At 40.0% G+C, this 16,692-nt stretch overlaps 2 protein-coding genes across 3 annotated transcripts; both read right to left on the minus strand.

The window, feature by feature from the left end:
- Positions 1-4,903: 4,903 nt before the first annotated feature.
- Positions 4,904-8,784, minus strand: LOC110751561 (uncharacterized). 2 transcript variants are annotated; one of them, XM_021952053.2, is made up of 4 exons: positions 6,522-8,784; positions 5,899-6,289; positions 5,372-5,502; positions 4,904-5,277 (listed from the first exon to the last, which is right to left on the minus strand). In XM_021952053.2, the coding sequence occupies exons 1-2, from the start codon at positions 8,005-8,007 to the stop codon at positions 6,279-6,281; spliced, it is 1,497 nt and encodes a 498-aa protein (XP_021807745.2). In that variant the 5' UTR covers positions 8,008-8,784; the 3' UTR covers positions 4,904-5,277; positions 5,372-5,502; positions 5,899-6,278. The 2 variants fall into 2 exon arrangements, with proteins under 2 accessions (XP_021807745.2, XP_021807744.2); XM_021952052.2 differs by having other exon boundaries at positions 4,904-5,502.
- A 243-nt stretch (positions 8,785-9,027) lies between these two features.
- Positions 9,028-11,711, minus strand: LOC110747073 (putative disease resistance protein RGA3). The gene is made up of 2 exons (XM_021947281.2): positions 11,144-11,711; positions 9,028-9,784 (listed from the first exon to the last, which is right to left on the minus strand). The coding sequence occupies exons 1-2, from the start codon at positions 11,678-11,680 to the stop codon at positions 9,233-9,235; spliced, it is 1,089 nt and encodes a 362-aa protein (XP_021802973.2). The 5' UTR covers positions 11,681-11,711; the 3' UTR covers positions 9,028-9,232.
- Positions 11,712-16,692: the final 4,981 nt, after the last annotated feature.

Raw genomic sequence — 16,692 nt, forward strand, 5'->3', positions numbered from 1 at the left:
CTAATCATAGGTTATCAAATGAGCATTGATAAACCGTCAAGATTAGCACATATTATGGATGCTCAATTGGGAGGATGGTTAGTCTCAAACCATTTGTGTAGTTGACACTAATACAAGTATGTGGGTGCTCATTAGTGAATGAGTACACTGAACGCGATCAACCGTAGTTCTCATATGGAGTATTTATCTACATGTCAAATGAGAACTCATAGTTGCAATAATGCAAATTAGTCCTTAGACCTGAGGCATCATTGTTGTCCTGTGATGCGGTATTGATCTTTGATAGCTCTTAAAGGCAAGCCGTAAAAGATTTGTCTTAAGTGTTGTTGGGATCTCTTAATTCATTATAGGGGCATGTGAATGTACAATAAGGAATCTCTACTTTCAATAAAGAAGGAGAATGTTTCAAGATGTGATTCAGTAAATCTTTGGCCAAAGTATTTTGAGCTTGATTTAGAAAGTTGTTCTTAATCATGTTCTTTTGAATCACATGAGGTTATAAATCATATTAGGGGTTTGACATAAACAATCCGTACCCTAATAATATGATTTGAAACATTGTATAAGAGAAGGACCATATTGCATTGCAATTCCAACTGAATAGGTTCTTCATCTATTCTGGTTAGCTTGGGTAGCCTTGATATATTGCTAGATGTCACTCTTGGCTTGTGGAAGTCCTAGGATTGATTGTGATCGATCCAAATAAAGGAAGAATTAAAAAGGGGTTTTAATTCCAGTTGGTTAGAAAGAGTTCTAATATTTTCCCACTGCCTTGCTAATTAGAATCTAATGGATCGCACACCTTAAATGGTTAACTTTGAATAATACAAATGAGAATGAGGAAATCAATTTGATTGATTTGATGTGGATGATTTACTACGTGTAAAAACATATTTGGGCCTCGGTAATAGTTAACAGGAAGCCCAAATGGTTGGGTATTGTTGCGTAGATTTAGCTCCACCAAAATGGATTAAGCTGCATCCTCAACTTGTGATACTCGCAAGTGCACGAACCGTTGGTAGTATAGCATATGTAAGTGCGAGGTCGATTCCACAGGGATTGGTGATTGAATGATCCAATTTAGTTTCCCTACACAAAATAGAAACAAAAACAAAGAACATAAAACAAGGAAGAAAGAAATAAGTAACTCAAGCAAATAAGTTCCCAAGTTCAATTTAGATTAATGGATTGATTCTAGCTAAAGTATGATTAAGCCATGGTGTGTGGTCATAACCTTGTGTTCCTAATTCCCTAATTTGATCATTTGTTGTCTAACCTAAAATTAAGCATTAGGAACCCATTAAGCATAGAAGAACATTTTAAACAACCAAGTATGTATCTAATCCCTGTTGTCGAATGTCCATACATACTCTTCCTATTCATAGTTCAATTCGAATTAAAGCATGGTGTATACTCTTAATTCAAACCAAGATAGCTAACATGCAAGCCTAAATGGTGATCAATCATTCAAACTAGCATATTAACTTATAAGCATAATGAATAAGAACAAAAACCATAATTGAAACTTGGAAACTAATTCAACTTGAAAACTTAAGAAAAGAATTTACATAACAAAGAAAAATAAATTACAACTAAGAAAACATTAAGGAAACTAAGAGAACTTTGAGGAAGAAAGGAAGTGTTTGAGAACTTTGAGGAGGGAGAAGAAAGTGTTTGGGAACTTTAGAGAATTTTGGAAGAACATGTGTTTGAGAGCTTTGAGGATTTTGGAAGGGAATGTGTTTAAGACATGGGGAATTTGGAAGAGAGTGTTTGAGAACTTGGAGGATTTGGAGAAGAAAGTAGAGAGGTGTTTTGAGAGCTTTGTGGATTTTGGAAGAGAGTGTTTAGGAACTTTGAGAATTTGGAAGAGAGTGGTTGAGAACTTGGAGGATGTTTGTGAACTTGGAGAATTTGAGAACTTAGGGAAGGAAGAGAAATGTGTTTGTGAAGTGTTTGAGACATGGAGACTTTTGGAAGAGAAGGGAAGTAGAGAGATGTTTGAGAACTTTGAGGATTTTGGAAGAACATGTGTTTGAAAGCTTTAGAGAATTAGAAGAAGAGAAAGGAAAAGTGTTTGATATTTAGTACAAAGAAAATTTAATAGAATGATCTTATTACAACAATTGAGAACTACAAAGGGAAACTAAGAGAATTTGAGGGAGAGAAGGGAAGGGAGCTCTAGAGAAGTGTTTGAGAGCTCCCCCCCCTTGGGGTGTGTTTACAAGCTTAGAGAACCTCCCTATTTATAGGCCTAAGGAAGTGAAAAATCTGAATTCAATATGGCTAATGCATACAACACTTGTTTTATAAAATCTGAAATGGGTGATGCACTTGTATTAGAAAATCTTGAATTGGTTGATGCACTTCACCACTAAATCCCACCAGCAGCCCTAGCTCATCTTCATGTCACCATGACCAAGCTTCCAACCAGAAATGATAGCTCATACCTAGCTCACCATGACCAAGCATCCAACCAGCACATGCTGAGGTCAGCATGACCAGCAACTTCAAGGGCTTACAACTTGGGCTTCTCTTAATCAAATTAGGACTTTAAGCACTCTAAATTGAAGTTCAGAATGTCTTCTTTCCAGCCATATGTTATTTGGGCCAATCCAAGGTCGGAGGAAGAAGTTAAGGCCGAAACAAATTGCTAACTCATTTTCCGCGCTGATAAGATCCATCCTGAGCATGGTTCTGTGTTTGCTAGGTAACGGACTCCAGATTTATCCAATGGGGCTGAATTTTGGATATGTTATAGTACACACCAATTGGAGCAACTTTCATGAAGAATGTGGCCTCATCCGAGCTATGTAGGTTGCTGAAACAAAGCTTGCAATATGACCTACGGAACTGGACTGGCAGGGGGCTGTAGCCATAATGAATTTGTCTTTAAGCTCTTCATCAATTCATCCAAATTAGGCCTTAACATGCTTGAATTGCATGAATTATGTTCTCCAAAGCCATCATTGTTACCTAAAGCTCAATTAACTGAAAGATAAACACAAAAAGGATTAAAAGCACAAGTTTAACTCAAAAACATAACCAAATCATAAGCTAGAAGGGTAAGAAATAATATACAATTATGAACCGATCAGGTATCAAGCCCAAGGGCTTAAGACAACTAAATATTATGGTTTAAGTGTCATAAGGCCCAATTTTGGAAGCCCAATAGGGTTTGGCCGAAAATGCTTAAGTGAACGTGTATGGGAATTGTTTCCATAAGCTCATTGACACACAAACACAATCCAACATCAACCAAATGGGTTTGGGAGATCAAAGAGAGATAAAAGAGAGTTTTCAAGAGTGAAACACTTTCATATTTCAAAGTGGTTTAGATTGAAACCAATCTTGAGAATCTTGCACTAGCATCCAAGTATTCTCAAGATACTTCTTCTCATCTCAAGGTTCCATTGGTGTGGAGACTTAGAGGCCATATACTTTTGTGGCTCACATGGAGGAGAAAGATCAAGGAGCAAAGATCAAAGATCAAGGAGCAAAGATCAAAGATCAAAGAGGAGATCAACAATGAGGAAATCATCAAGAGAAGACCAAACACAAATTGGTTCATATAATTGCTTCAAGGGTAATTAGATCTTATCCTTTCTCTTGAAATTTCATTTATGAAAAACATATCAATGTTCATGGCTTAAGATACTTGGAAGAAGTTTTGTTTTTGAATTTAAACAACCACCTTAGACTTCCGCTGCGATTAATTTGATTAAATGCATGTTTAATATTCAAATGAACTTCGAAAAAATGTTTTGAAAATCCTACAGTTCACAACCGCCAGCAGCCGCTGCATAGCAACTCCCTGCAGCCGTCGCTGCTTTGTAGTAGTAGCCGCACCACGTAGCTGCCGGAAACGCTGCACAGACTCATAGCTTCCCAGCCTTTACCTTATTGCAGCAAGGACCACATGCCGCCACTACCACCTACGATGGCACCACCATGCACAGCTATCTCAACATCGTCCCAATTTTGGAGCAAATCCATTCGCTCCCTCCTTTGCAATCACATTTGACGTATGCACTTGTGTACGCCACTAATAGAGCCCTGACCCATATGCCATTGGGCCTAATGCACACCACTCTTTCCGACCTACGCAGTCAAGTGTGAAGGAAACATGCATCTAATGCTTAGGAAATGAACTTTAGCCACAACCTATACAATAAAAACATTCTAAATGGCGGATTCATTTTGTTGTGGTTTTTACACTGACATAACTTTCTTCCTCTCATAGAACTCTTCTAAGATAGAGCTCTCACACTCTCAAATTTCTCTCTCTTTCTCTCTATTTTCTCTTTGGATTGGTTGTGCATTTTACAACTGAAGAGGAAGCCTATTTATAGGCAATTTGAATGGCCTCCCGTGGATGTACATTGCATCTCCAAAATCTTCCCCCAACATCATCATTAAACTTTTGACTATCATTTTCTTATTTTCTTTGTGTGAGCTCCACCACATTCTTTACAACATTTTTGGATATTAGTAGAATTTCCTCACCATCTTCCAATTAGACCCTTGATGTTCCGACCAAAACAAAATAAAAGACCTCTCTGTATTCTTGGATTTTCAGTATTGGACATATATTGCTTTGCCTGATATATCCACATGTCTATATATACTGACATTGTTGTTAAAAGATTTTTCAACACGATCAGTAAAGCGTTCAAAGAAGTGAGGTTCTGAAATTTCTCAGGTAGTGGCTTGAGTTTGGTCTACGTCGCTCGTAATGATAGCCATTGAAGAGACATCGAAGTACAAAATATCTTCCAAACCAGGGAACGCACAGATCACCAAATGAAACTAAAATAATTTAAACTACAAACAGAGCTCCTCAACAGATTAATTGTTTGATAACAACTACTGCAGATTGTGCATCCTTGGAATGGGCAGAAACTGGCATCAACTCACTAATATTATTTCATATTGGGATAAAGCGAGAATTAAGCACATGCTGAGTACCAAACTCTGCAATTTCAGGAGTTAATGTGACCCTTATTGAGAACATAAATTATAAATACACGAAAGACGTTCAAAACTGATTGAAAGCAACCAGATATCTTTGCCATTCACATCCTCTACACAACCTCCAGGGCAGTTGAGCAACTTAGACTAGCAAAACTGAGTTTAAGTGGTCTCTCTAGATATCATTCCATGCTCCCCGCAAACCAACCTCTTACCCATGACTAGCTTGTGCTTGCCATGACACATCGTAGTTTACTGGCTGTGCACATGATCTACAGAAAACACATCCCTTATCCATAGAGAAGGCTGCAGTAAACTCTCCGAGTTACTCAATAAGGATTGCAGAACGACTGGCAGGCCAGCCACTATATATGCCATCAAAAATTAAACTGTTGCATACCTTCCAGATCCTCCACCAGCCAAACCAACACCCGTGACACTGGAGATCTTCTACCAATGTCACGAAACTTTTTACGCTCCTGATGACAAAATAATTCCCCCTCCAGTCCATACATCCGCAATTGCAATGGACTGCCAAACCAGAAAAGTGTAGCAAAATAAGAGGCTTTTTAACTTGAGAATGACACTAAAATTGAAGCATACAAAGCATCTCACAACTAAAATAAAAATTCAACACAACATTTCTTGGAAAAATAGATATCATAATAATTATGACTAAAATAAAATATCTGACATACAAGTAAAATATATATGTTATATCTCTAAGAGTACTTATATTCTCCATGACAGTGATCAACTGCACATTATGATTAAATGGAAATGAATAATATGATTATTAGGCTGCCAACTTTCATCAAATTAGTCACCAAATAGCTTGTGCATTATCGCCATAGAAGCTATGACCAAAATATATATATATCTCCAAAGCAAGTAAATGACCATGCAGGAGAAAGGGAACTGAAGTACCTGGACTCAGTTTGCACCTATTTCACATGCGTTGTTCTTCCAATTGAGAAGAATTGGAGCAAAGGCTAGAGAAAGAAAGCGACATTGTAAGCGAATAGTTGGGGGAAGATGGACCAGATCAGCCAGGGAAGAGTACAGTGCACCAAAAAACAGCTCCAATCTAATCAAGGAGGAACTTCAGAAGAGAAGAGCAGGTGGTGGTTTGAAAAGCTTACATTGCTTAAACATCAAGCAATTAGGAATTGGTAGTACACATAACTGGAATGCAAGCTGAAAACCGTGAATATCCAACTGTGTGAAAGAGTACAGTAGCTTCAGTCCAAAAACAAAATATAAAGAAAGCATACAGCAGCCTCCTCGTCAGGTCATTTGACATGTCATCAATCCATAACTGAGAATCAGTAGGGACAGTGGTTAGACAGTTATTCAGAAATCAATTGTAACAGTTAAAGATTAACCGAGTATAAATGAGCTGAGTATTATATATGCTTGCAGATATTCAGTATTAAACCCCAATTCTTTGATCTCTTTCTCTATGCCAACTTGCCAAGTAATCAAGCTAAATGAAAAGTGAGAACAAAATTGAATGAATCATAAACAACTGGTTTGAAGAAAATAATTACCAAAGATAATTGGAATGTGAGAAATCTTGGGCCACTCTGGGCCCCTCTCGTTGGTGCATCTTTCCTTTAGTCCGGGACAATCATAAATCGCTAGCGTTTTTAATTTGGTGAGACGTTGCGTAGCTTTGGCTGTAGGGAGATGCATCAGATTCTTGCAACTCTTAATATTCAGCAATTGAAGAGATGTAAGGTCACCCAACCACTCTGGGAAAGACTCCACTCCATTAAAAGATGCTATATACAAAAATCTTAGAGAAGTGCAGTACTGAAGTTCTTGAGGCAAAGACTTGAGCTTAGGCCACCCACACAATGTTAATCTTTCCAGCTGTGTAAAATTTGGGAAACTTGGGAAGAAATCGAGCTCCTCCCAGAGCCCACCAATTTTCGATTCCGTGATGCAGTGTAGCCCTGTCAGAAACTGTTGTAGTTTCCTACATTTCCATATTGTGAGAGAGGAAAGAGACATGCAGGATGCTAGTCCATTCGGTAGGCTTGTTAATCCATCACAATTATGAATATGCAATTCACTGAGGGTTGTGGGGCTGTCTAAACTTGGAAGCGTCTCTAGACTGGGGCAGTCCCTCACTGACAAGTGCTCAAGAGAAACGAGGGTTTGTGGCCCACGTGGTAAGTAACTCAAATTTTTGCAAGCATGGATATTCATGGAACGAAGAGAGCTACAAGATTCTAGCCCATTCAGTGCACTTGTTAATGCATCACAATTATAAATATGCAATTCACTGAGGAATTTGAGGTTGTCTAAACTTGGAAGAGTCTCTAGACTGGGGCAGTCCCTCACTGACAAGTACTCAAGAGAAACGAGGGTTTGTGGCCCATGTGGTAAGTAACTCAAATTTTTGCAAGCATGGATATTCATGGAACGAAGAGAGGTACAAGATTCTAGCCCATTCAGTGCACTTGTTAATGCATCACAATTATGAATATGCAATTCACTGAGGAATTTGAGGTTGTCTAAACTTGGAAGAGTCTCTAGATTAGGACACTCACTTACTGACAAGTACTCAAGAGAGACAAGGTTTGGTGGCCCATGTGGTAAGTAACTCAAATTTTTGCAAGCATGGATATTCATGGAACGAAGAGAGGTACAAGATTCTAGCCCATTCAGTGCACTTGTTAATGCATCACATTCTGCAATGGTCAATTTACGGAGGGATGTGCATCCATATAAAGTTGGGATGTACTCCAGACGTCTGCACCACTTTATAGACAACTCCTCAAGAGAGACTGGGGAATAAAACTCCAGTCCACTCTGTGGACCCACTGATGTCAATCCACCACAGAAACTAATCACCAATTTCCGGAGGGATCTCAGACTCTGTATTGACATGGATATTAGACCATCACAACTGCTTATTTCCAAATCCTGAAGAGAGGTACACTTGTCTAGCACACTCTGTAGACTTGACAATTCATGACAAATACTAATCTCCAATTGACAGGAGGGATGGAAAATGATTTGGAACATCTTTCAATTGAGGACACTCTGAGAGAGTCAACTCCTCAAGGAAAGGAAACACCACTATTTTTCCATTTGGCATTTCCGATGGTTCCATCCATTTGATCAGATTGGGGGTTGTACAAATTCTTAATGTTTTCAATGCTGGAAACAAAGTCTTCGTCTCCTCAATGCTGGAAACTCCTGCATCGCCAACATAGCCATAAAACTTTCCCACGGTTTTTAGATTACTCATCGTATCAATCTCAACATGTGTAAGATTAGGCAGATGACCAAATATTGGGACTTCTTCACATGCGTTGCACCGAAGTAACCGAATCTTTTTCAAGCTCTGGAGTGGCACCTGTGGCATCCATGAGGAAAATTTAGCACCCATGAAATTGTGAATCTCTAAAGTTTCCAAATTAGAGGGTAGTTCGAGGCCTTGTAGTATATCACCATCGTTGTTGTTGATCCGCTTCCTTTCCTCGCTCCATACAAGTGTTAACTTGAATATGTTTCTCTTCTCCGCTAAATTTGCTTTCTTCGCTTCTCCTCTACCACTCACATGTTCCATATCATAAATAGTCAGTATCCCTTTCAATTTGTTTAAGAGAGCCAACTCCTCAATTCCATGACCTAGACCCACAATAAAGCAAGGTATTGTCCGGAGGTTAGCCAATTTCCCAATCCCTACTGGAAGTTCCCTGTACCAACCAAAATTAATATGTCTCTTTTCTTGGACAGGATCAAAATAAATGTGCCTTAAGTTGACCAAATCTTGTACTTCCTTTGGAAACACTTTAAGATTTTAGATTATTATAAATAAACCCAATCCTAGGTATGTATTTATAAAAAAACCCACACACTATTTAAACATAGAAACACACCCAAAATCAACCCCAAAATCAACAATTGTATATTTTTTGGGTGTGTTTATAAATGGGTTTTGAGTGTGTGTAATTATGGGTTTTGGGTGTGTTTATAAAGTGTTTTGGGTGTTGGGTTTTTTTATAATTTCAGCCCCCATTTTGGGTGTTTTAGTGAAACCCCCTTAAGATTTTTACACTTCTGCATTCTTAACGTCTGTAGGTTATGGAGCATGCCGATAGTTGTGGGAAGTGCTTTGATTTCTGTTCTAGAAACGTTTAAATACCTCAACTGCTTCAGCTTGCCTATTGAACTTGGCAACTCCTCAATATCAGCCTGATATAAATTCAAGACACGTAAAGCTGTAAACTTTGGTAACATCTCACTAAGGGACAGCATCATTCGAAAACAGTGAGCGCAATTTCTCTGGAGTTTTTTCAAATACTGAAGTAGGAACTCCTGCAACATGTCTAATTGTTCGTTTCCCATCCATCTCATCAATATTAGAATCCCATGTCAAGCTTTCAGATATGGCTACAAGCTCTGCAAAATCATGCACAACATCGTGCATCTTGCATTTGGTAATGGTACCACAATCATCCTTCGTAGCATCATGGAATAAGCAATTTTCCCACAAAGTATTAAAATATTCATTGCCTATGTCCTCTATCTCTTGATCACTTCTGTTGGGAGAATGGTGAAACGGCAGTCCTTGAGCCATCCACAGTTGGATCAGGTTATCTTTTTCAATTTCAAAATCTTTTTTGAACATTGAGCAATAAGCAAAACATTGTTTCAAAAAAGGTGATGTCAAATTATCAAAACTCAACTTCAAATCCGACAAGATTCTTTCCCCTCCTGGTAAATCCCAAGTTCTTGTTTTTTGAATTGACAACCATTCCTCTTTAGTTTTATTATGCATCCTGCTCCCGAAAACCTGCCAGTACACTGTTAGAATTCATATCAAATGATAAATATGATAAACTAAGGGCTTAAAATTAGCGATAATAACAAAAACTATCAATATTAGGTTAGTTGAAGTTCACTATATTTCCACATTATTTTGCATCGATGACAAACTTTGCTTTTTCTTGTTTCCTTAGAGCTAGCTTTCCGATGACAAATTTGGTTAGAAGTATTTAAAATAGAATTATTATGAAATAACTTATATTTACTTGGTAAGGATCAACATTGCACTTATGGAATCAATGAGAAAAGAACTCCTCAACCTCTTTACAATACGAAGAAAAATAAATAAACAGAACTTTATCACCTTATATTAGATTTTGTCTACAGTCTAACCCACTGTATATATATATTTCCTGGTGGGTTTACCCTATTTCTTCCCTTCACGTAACCATGTTTCTATTATCAGGATTTTTCTTTGCTAATATTGGGTATTACATTCTGCACCCATCAATTCACCAAATTTTACATTCCACCCCAATATTAGAGAGAAAATCCTGATAATAGAAAGAAATGAAAAAATTTAAAGTTTACGCTGCAACATTTTGTACTTCATGGTGCCAGGTGAAATTTGGTTCATACTAGAGGGCGCAAAATGAAATTCCGTGGATATTACTTTCCTCATATAAATAATAATGTACCCAATTTTCGTTAATGTACCTAATATTTTATTCATATGAATATTTTACCTTTTTTTTTCTCTAATGGATCATGATGTACCACACTAGGAGTGTGTTGTGGTTATTTAGGTGTATTATTGTTGTTTACAAATTATTATTTTGTTTTATAAATGTACTTGTCTATAATTATATATGTAATGAAAAACGCCGTTATGGTTAAATGTCAAAAATTCTATAAAATGCCCCTCGTCGACTAATATGCTAACAGAGATTTTCACCCTTTTTTTTGGGCCAAAGTTAGGAAGGGAATTTGAAAACTCACACACACCATGGGGGCTTGAACCCTGGAGCACTTGGAGGCACACATCCAATGGGTGATTATCACTTATTCACTTATTTGAAAAAACAGTAATATTTCATCCACCAAAAATGATTTGATCATGCTTTATCGTTCCCAGCCCCAAAAATCAAAGCTTTTGAAGAACCCATTTGAGAATGTGAATGGTTTATTATACTCTATAGCATAAGAGTTTGAAGGGGCTATTTCTAGTTGATTTTTTATTTATTTACTCAAAGACAATGAGAAGAAAATAAGAAGATTAAAGACCAGTTTAAAAAACGAGTGACTGGAAGATTAAGTAGTAACAAATAAGAATCAAAAGGGAAAGGAAAAGGAAAACATTTCTAATAGAAAATGTAACAGAGCGTACCTGTGCTACTAGTGGTACATCCCCACACCTTTTCACAATCTCCCTTCCAATCTTCTCAAGATCTGGAGACATTGGAGCACTATCATCAATACCTGCTTTATGCTTCAATATGGACCAACATTCATCTTCTGATAGACATCTCAAATCACACCTCTTAAGTGTTCCTGTAATAGATGCAACTTGGGCACTAGAGGTAGTGACAATAATTCTGCCCCGAGCAGAATCAAGTGCTGACAAACCAGTCTTCAATTTTTCCCATTTTTCACGATCTTCATTCCAAACATCATCGAGAACAAGAAAATACATTTTCCCTTTCAACTCTTGTTTGAGGATTTCAAGCCCATCCTGATTTTCTGTTATTTCAGCTGTTGTTGGGCTAAGAAATTTTGAGATCTTATTTAAGATTGAATTGACATCAAAAGGGACAGATACCTTAACCCATATTAATTTGTCAAAATCATTTTTCATTTCAACTTCTTCGTATATGGATAGAGCCAAGGTTGTCTTTCCCAGCCCTGGCATTCCCACAATGGCCATAACCGAGAGGTTTTCCTGATTGTTGGGGTCGATGAGGTGTTTGTACCCAATTTTGGTCAATGGACCAAAAGTGGTTCCATCCCCAAAAAGAGCATGGCCAGGGCCCAAGCTCAATAGTTGTCTGTAAGTTGTATTTTTTCAAGAGGACTTTTCTTGTTTAAAATAAACACCAAGACAGGACCAAAACCGAAGCCCAAGAATAGAGGGCCCAAAGCGATTGGACTACTGAAAAATGAAAAATCGGAAACTGTTCCAAACCCACGCGAAGTTAGAGAAGGACCATCAACATTTAATGACGATTTGACTTTTCCCTCTTCCAGTAAGAAAGCCAGTCGCCTAAGGAAGCCACCAAGCCAGGTAAGAAGCCAACTTGCATATCAAATCGCCAAGTACAAAGACCAGAGAGCTGTTTCGAAGGACCGACGGTTCTCGTCAGAAAGTCCAATCACCCCCACTATGGACCGGTTCAGGACGTCAAGTCAGCAAGCTGACTTTGGACAACAGCCAAACATCCTCGCTCAGTCATCATCCCTTAAGACCTCCCCTGCTCCTATAAATAGAGAGCTTCCAGCACAGAAGAAGGGGACTCTCTCTCCAAAAAACTAGACGCAACGTCTTGTAAAACACCTAAAAAGCACTCAAGATATTCCAGTCAAACTCGCTCGGATTTCAGATAGCCAGACGACTTCTGTGTTCATCTTTTTATTTCTCTGCCATCTTCATGGTATGACTAACTTCTGAAAAATGTTCAATTTGAATTTGTATAATTTAGCCGGCTATAAACCTTAGATCACCGTGATAATATATTTCATAGTTTGGAACCAATAAACATGGATCTTTATTGTTGCTGTTGTTGATTTAAGAGCTGAATAAATAAGAATGATGGAACTCGTATCTAAAGAACTCTGTTATGCTTGTATCTGCATTCATCTCCATATCTGCAATACTTAGGCATTTTCCCGTTTCCATTTTATTTAAACTGAAAGCTCACAAAAGGTTTTTAGCACGAATCAGGCCTTATAGGCTTAAGGGATATAAACTGATTGGGCCCGAAAATCACATAGTTGGGCCCGAATTTGTGGTTAGCTCATATATAAATATATTTAAATTCAGATTTAGGTTTGTAAACCCGTGCGAGGTGTTTACTAACCAAAAACATTGTCTTTTTTCCTTGCTTGGATAGGTGTTGTTCGCACCAACTAGAGCCGATATATACATGAGAGAAAGAATTTTGAAGTCCTCTTAACTGGGGCAGAGAAAAGAACCAATCCAGGCCAGTACCCCACTTGGAGCATAATGGCTTGAACAGAGGTCCAGAAAAAAGGCGCAAACTTCACAAAACACTCATCACACTCGCTTATACCAGGTCTGTTGGACTGGTCTTACAACCAACAGTGGCACGCCTATAAAGCAGAACACATGAATCAGAAGGAATTCGGAAGTTAAGCCCAAGACAAGGCTGGACTGGATTTTTGTCAACCTCATTCAACTTTCAATTTTGTTGAATATTGAAATAGCATCTGCGCGAGCCAAAAAGATACAATCGGGGCATTGATGTCAATCTAGCAGCTGTCGTATTCTTCCGAGCACGCCTATTACGACATTTGGCGAAAAGAATACCTGGCAAGAAAGAAGACCAACATATTTTTGGCACGCCCAGTGGGACTTTCACTCGTGTATGGTGAGAAGGACCAGAAAGAAAGTCTATATGGTGGAATCCACACAAGCCACTGACGAGAGAAACAAAGGGATAGTGGAAACGGAGTCAATGGAATCTTCCACGGAATACCCCTTTGAACGGCTGGAAAAAGCCATGAGAGAAGGTTTCCAGGCGATGACCAGCTCTATGACCAACTCTATGAATCACATGTCCCAGAGTATCGTCCAGACCGTTGAGAAGGGACATGTGAACACGACTCTACAAGGAAATGAGACTAGGGTTCACCTGAGTCAAATCTTCGAACGAATCATACGAATGGCGCAGGAAGAGGACGCGCCCCGGAAAGAAAAAGGGCTCCTCGAGAATGAGAATACCTCTTCAGGAGTTCCAAAGTATTCGTCGGGCCAGACAAGCGGCCATGCTAACTCAACATCTCCCAAGATGGTGGTGGGAAGCTCCTGTGGAACACCTTTCCAAGTTGTTCACACAAGCACGTCAGACATGGCGCTTGCTGGTCCAATCGCTACCCAAGCAAGCAGTCCATCTAAGGAACCGGGAGGCCAGCGGTTCACACCTTCTGGAACCCCTTCCAAATATCAAGCTCCAAGGACCAGCGAGGCCGCCTTACCACCTGGACCCGTCCGAAAGAATATGTATGCCGAGAGATGGAGAGAACCCGCGGGATTCAACGTCCACATTGCCCATAATAACGGTAATAATGGGGGTAATGGACGGGCTAGGCGAGACTATGCAAGGACGACTGAGCTGCCTCAAGATTCAGACGACGAAGACGAGGCAGGTCAAAACCCGCAGGCCGCTATCGAACCTCCTCCGGCAATCCATCCAGATGAAGCCATACGAAATGAGATGGAGGGACTGAGGCAGCTTTTTTACAATGGTCAGGCTGGAATCAGAAGAGCGGCTCGACCCACTTACCAGAAGCCCTACCCCACATATATCGATGATTTTCCATTTCCAAGGGGATTCAAAGTGCCAAATTTCAGTCTATTCAATGGAGAAGATTTGTACGCATCAGCATTGGAACACATCGGGCGCTTTTCGGCCCAATGCGTAGCCATCGAAACCCAACCTCTTTTGAAACTGAGGTTGTTCGGAAGCTCTCTCTCGGGCCAAGCATTCACATGGTATTCAAATTTAAGCCCGAATTCTATCACAGGATGGGCAGAAATAGAAGGAGCCTTTATGGAGCAATATTATCGGCCCGAACTTGAGGTCACTATCAATGACTTGACTGATATGAAGCAGGGAGAACATGAAACGGTATAGGATTTCATCACTCGTTTTAAGAAGCTCAAGATGAAATGCAAAATCCCCATGGATGAGAAACACTTCATCAAGATGGCCCAAAATGCTCTCAGGCTACCCCTTCGGAAGAAGTTCGATGATCAGGAATTTATGGACTTGCAAGATGTGGCTCAACGAGCCGGGAAGTATGAGTTATTGCTCCAGGAAGAGGCGCAGAGAAGGAACAGCTCTAAACCTGTCTACTTCAAAAACCCAGTCCATCATCTGGAAGTCATCAACGAATTTACTGAAGCCAGCGAAGAAGGTGTCGGTCCAGAGGTGTCACTTGCAGAGATCATTCAAATAAAGAATCCGATCACCTGCAAAGCAGTGATGAGACCGGGAAAAGAACAGCGGAGCAACCCTCCCCCAACCGGAGGATTCGTACCCTATAAGCAAAAACATAAATCGTATTCCTTTGATATCTCCAAAGCGGAAAACATCTTTGATGAGCTGCTCAGAGGGAAGGTGATCAAACTTGACGAAAAGCACGTATTCCCAAAACAAGAAGAAGTGAAAGGCAAATTGTTTTGTAAGTGGCATAATTCCTTCTCTCATGCTATTAATAATTGCGTTCAGTTTAGGGATGCTATTCAGGATCTCATCAATGAAGGCAAGATCCTCCTGGACAAACCAACCACTATGAGAGTCGACAATGAACCGTTTCCCACTCACATGGTTGGAGTCAACTGGCCCGAAAGACAGAATAAGAGAAGGATCGTAGTAGATATTGAGAAAGCGGGGAAGGCTACCTCATCATTGATAGAAAGACCAAAAGCGACCATCACAGCCGGAATTGTTATGTGCAGCCGATGCAAATGCGAGTGCGAACTTGAGATACTTGCCATAGGAGGAAAGATAGATGAGCGACTACTTCAAAATATAGTCGAAGCTGACCAGAATTTCCACAGGTCCGAAGCCCGAAACTATAGCCCTTTTAGCCCACTTTAGGGCCCGAAAGGTAATTATGAGAAGTTTCGAGAAGTAAGCAGAAAATTCGTCCAAGAGCCATTTATCCCAAGGAGGGCCGAGCGTATAAGACTAGAAGATAGAGACGAATGGCGCACGAGATTGGTCCGACCTGAATTCGAAGCATCATCTGCCCAGCCTGGGGAGATGCGCGCTCAGAATGAAGGAAATAACAGACCATCTACCACATCCAATTCGACCAATGTGAAGCCAACCGAGCCCGGTAGAGTTGCAACGGTTCGACACGGCAGGTGGTACCTAGTGGGAAAAGGAGGCAAGCCTGAGAGGGAACTGACCAACACCCAGGCCCGAAGAGTCAGGAGGCAATACGGGAAGGCCAGAAGATATTTGGAAAACCAGACGGTCAACCTTGACTCCATAGCCAACATCGAGGACAGAGGCCATGAAGTGCAAAGTAGAGAACGACCAACCACTGGAGTTCTTAGACCGAAAGCATCACCATCCTTCCCAAAGATCCAGGAAGAAAAGGAAACAAGAGAACCAAAGCCACAACACCACGCTTCGGGTGGTCAGTCGCTGCTTTACTCAAAGATACCAAGGCTCTCGACAGGCAAAACTATCCTCAAGCGCCCTTCGAAGGCCGAAGGCGAAGTCGTTTCGCGCGACCAGAACAATGAAAAGACAATGGCAGCAAAGCCCGAAGGCGGACCATCAAGGTCCGATTTAAAGGTTATAATGCCGCAAAAGATGATTCAGGCCAAGTTATCAGTGGAAGAAGAAGAAGATGATAACATGTCCGAAGAAGAAGATGACGACTGGCTGAACTATGAACTCAACCATGAGGAATTCAAAGCCGCTTTGGGATTAAAGATCAGAGGCAAGGAAGAAGGTGAGCAGCTTAATCACACCCCAACCTTGACGTTCGGAACCTTAGAAGGGGTCCCCAAGAACACTGTCACGACAGAAGGGACTGCAGATCTATCAACTTCAAAAACCATCCCAAGGAAGGAATATCACGAAAGTCAACTTATGGAAGTTGAACCAACACTCACCACTCAGAAAGCTATGCCTATAAATATGGTGTACATCCTCCCAGCTCTTTATAGGTCAAAAGAAG

This window comes from Prunus avium, chromosome 1 (genome assembly GCF_965620075.1).
Source record: "Prunus avium chromosome 1, drPruAviu1.hap1.1, whole genome shotgun sequence".
Lineage (NCBI taxonomy): Eukaryota > Viridiplantae > Streptophyta > Magnoliopsida > Rosales > Rosaceae > Prunus > Prunus avium.